The sequence below is a fragment of the Triticum aestivum genome, chromosome 7D, assembly GCF_018294505.1.
Source record: "Triticum aestivum cultivar Chinese Spring chromosome 7D, IWGSC CS RefSeq v2.1, whole genome shotgun sequence".
NCBI classification, from domain to species: Eukaryota; Viridiplantae; Streptophyta; class Magnoliopsida; order Poales; family Poaceae; genus Triticum; species Triticum aestivum.
Window position 1 is genome coordinate 138,420,318 of NC_057814.1, and position 3,376 is coordinate 138,423,693.

General features: G+C 55.3%; 1 protein-coding gene across 1 annotated transcript; it reads right to left on the bottom strand.

Moving 5' to 3' along the window:
- Positions 1-425: 425 nt before the first annotated feature.
- LOC123167752 (type I inositol polyphosphate 5-phosphatase 10) lies at positions 426-3,155 on the bottom strand. Its single transcript, XM_044585617.1, has 8 exons — positions 2,877-3,155; positions 2,727-2,784; positions 2,536-2,635; positions 2,305-2,409; positions 1,337-2,167; positions 1,141-1,249; positions 907-1,055; positions 426-813 (listed from the first exon to the last, which is right to left on the bottom strand). Exons 2-8 carry the CDS (start codon positions 2,770-2,772, stop codon positions 591-593), a joined length of 1,563 nt encoding a protein of 520 aa, XP_044441552.1. The 5' UTR covers positions 2,773-2,784; positions 2,877-3,155; the 3' UTR covers positions 426-590.
- Positions 3,156-3,376: the final 221 nt, after the last annotated feature.

Below are 3,376 nucleotides of genomic sequence, written 5' to 3' on the forward strand. Positions count from 1 at the left end.
GTCGTTCTCTTTGTGTCCATGGATTTGCATTGTTGTAGTAAATCTACTTCTTTGTCATCTTCAACCTTTTTATATATTGTTATCCCTCCCTTTAATTGATAGCGAATGTTTGTTTATTACTCTGTTGCTTAATTAGACCATAGTCTACATATAGTCGCGACTGATCGTCGGGTGCAGCGTGTCGCCACGCGGGTTAAGCTAGTAATATACTAGAAAAGAACGGTTTAGATGGATCATATTTTTTCTAGCCCAGGATACATTTTCTGTTATTTTTTCACGAAACTTCACACGGAAGTAGATTGGGCACCCAAGTTTGATATCCAAGATTCCTGGGTTTTTTGAATTTTCTTGGTACTTTTTTTAATTTAAGGAGCTCCTGTCTATTTTCACTTATACTTCAGCTACCTTAAAATCAAGATTGTTAATATAGTTAGACCCTTTTATTAGTTTTCAGTTAGTAGTAACATACATTAGCCTGACAAGATCGAGCTGCGATCTCAACCTGTCAGTGGTGGCTCCAAATCTTTCCTGACCCTTTAGCAGATTAAGCTACATCATACATACAAGTACAACTACAAGGCCGCATGCAGCTACGACGAGGGCTCGACGGAGCCGCCGTGCCTCTGCGGCGACCCCGGCTTGTCGTGGCCGATCCGCGCGGACATCGAGTAGCAGTTCCTCATCCTGCCGCCGCCGGCCTCCACCTCGACGGCGAACACGCCCCAGACCGGCCGGTGGTCGGAGAACCTGGACTCGCCCCGCAGGTACTGCAGCTGCTCGATGCCTTCGCCGTGCCACAGTATCCGGTCGCACCTACGCTGGCATGGCACTCCTCAGTAATCCCTTTCGAGTGTCAGACCTAAGCTAAGCTTACAACCGCCGGCGGCATTCGCAGGGAGTACGTACCATGCCGGGGTTCGCCGCTTCTTCTTGGACTTGACCGTCTCGCCGGCGTACGCGTCGGAGTTCTGCGTGTACTTGTACGTCGGCGCGAAGCTGATCTTGCCCTCCTTCCAGCCCCCGAACACCCTCCCCGCCTCCCTCTCGATCATCAGCTGCATTGCAACGAAGCCGGCCATTGAGTCAGAGATAGGCGTGCAGTTTCTGAAGAAAATTTGCAGTTCAGAGTTCAGACGGTACCTGGTCCTTCTCCAGCAGAGCGTCCCAGTCGTTCTCCTCCAGCAACGTCCTCGTCTCCTCGTAGCTCAGGGAGACTCGGTAGTTGAGGTCCCCGAGCCAGATCATCTTGCTGTTGCGCATCAATCAATGGAAGAATTTTTGCTTGTCAGAGCCAGATTAATGGTGAAGATTGTCAACGAGATAGCTAGGAACGTACTCGTGCTCGAGGATCCGCTCGGGGAGGACGCGCTGGTGGGCGGCGGAGGACTTGCATGCGCGGGGGAAGTGCGCGCTCTTGAGGATCTCGGCGACGTCGGCGTTCCTCCGGACCTCGTCGCCCTCCTTCTCGCCGGAGGCCAGGTGGCTGCACACGAAGCAGAGGCTGGTGTGGTGCAGCGTCATGCTCATGGCGATGCACCCCTTGTTGCCCAGCCAGCGCATGATGCCCCGGCCGACGCAGTCCACCCGGAGGTGCCCCACGTGCTCCACCAGCTCCTTCTTCACCCACACCGACAGGAACAGCCCCACCATCTGCTTGCTCGCGATCAGGCAGTAGCTCATGCCGCCGCCGTCCGCCGCCGTCGGCTCGCACTGCCCCGGCGATCCGGCGGCGCCTTCGTCGTCCCAGCCGCCGGCCGACGTCGACGTCGACGTCGCCTCGGCGGCCGTGCTCGCGGGGGGCGTCTCGGCGGCGCGGTACACGGACTCGCGCACCTCCGTGGCGCGGCGGCGCTGCAGGGACGCCTCCGCGGAGCAGTTGCAGGTCTTGACGAGCGCGCTGTCGACGCGGTAGCTGCTGCTGACGAGCTTGAGCGACGGCGTCTGGAAGAAGAGGTTGCCGCTGGAGGACCTGGTGGCCACGGCGTCGCGCCGCCGGTTCTGCTGCCGGCCGGCGTCGGCGGGGCCAGGCTCCGGCGGCTCGTCGCTGTCCGGCTGCTCCTGCGGGTGGTTGAGCGCCTGGTGGATGAGCGCCAGCCACCTCGCCGCCGGCTCGTTGTCCTCCAGGACCAGCACGTTGCCGGCGGTCAGGGGGACGATCTCCTGAAACCTACTCATACAGCGTCGGTCAGAACCCCACATACGCCATGATGGAAGATGGCAAAGCGATGATACATACATCGCCATTGCACCATCAAACTCATGAATCAATACATACACACGAGGAAGTGCCATGGCGCGCATTACCCTAAGACGTAAATGTCGGAGGACTCGTCCACCTGCAGGAAGTCCTGCAGGTTAAGCCCGTCGTTCGGGTTCTTCCCTCCCACGTTCCACGTACCAACGAACACCCTGCGTGCAATATTTCCATGTGGTGAATTCTCACAAACATCTTGAATAGAAATATATTTATCCAGGCCAAGATTCAGAGATCAGATAACCAAACTGAGGACTGTCGAAGAGTCAATCCAACTCTACCTGTATTTGCAGGTGTCGTCATTCTGCTTCTTGGGCGAGTCGACGCAGTTCAGGCTCGCGCTCTTGAACCGCACGCGTGCCGCACGACTGTGCGGCGAATCTGCAAACGTATGTTCGTTACGTTTGTATCGAAAAGCGCCCTAAGATGTTGGAAATGCAGAATGGATCTAAATGGGGAACTGATTTCTAACCTGGACCGCCGAAACTCTTCCCTTTCTTGCCGAAGATGTTGGACATGGTGATGATGCGCTGGAAGGAAGAAGAAAGATAATGCCAAATCAGAAAAGCGCCCACTCAAATTCATCCACTATCTTCCTTGTCGAGATCGAGATCGATCTTACCTTTCCTGCCGATCGCCGCGGTTCACGTCGTCCGGTGTGTGAGGGCGCGAGGCGTCGACCATGGCTTGGCCGGCATTCGATCGGCGTAGTACGTGGCTGGCTACGGCATTGCCGCCGCTTTGATCGAGAGGATGTCGTGGAGGGAAATTTTTGGTTCCTCGGAGCAGAAGAGGATCGTGGCGAGGCTAGGGGCGGGGGAAACGGGGAGGAAAACTGGGTGGCAGGGAGGGACTTGGCTGCAGCAAACCGCCGGGCATGCAGGGAGTTGGTGCTCGTCGTTCAACTGCCTAGCTACCGGACACCTGTTTTTCTCCTCTTCTTCTTTTCTATTTTCGTGAGAAGAAACAGCCGTAATAAACGACGGGTTTTGCTATGGCGTTTTCTCAATCTGAAAATCACAGTGGAAAACATCAGCTTTCCCTATTGTTTCTCTCTCTTTTTTTTCTTTTCTTTTGCGCGTGAAAAACTTGTATTACTCAAACCATAACAGTGTTACAATC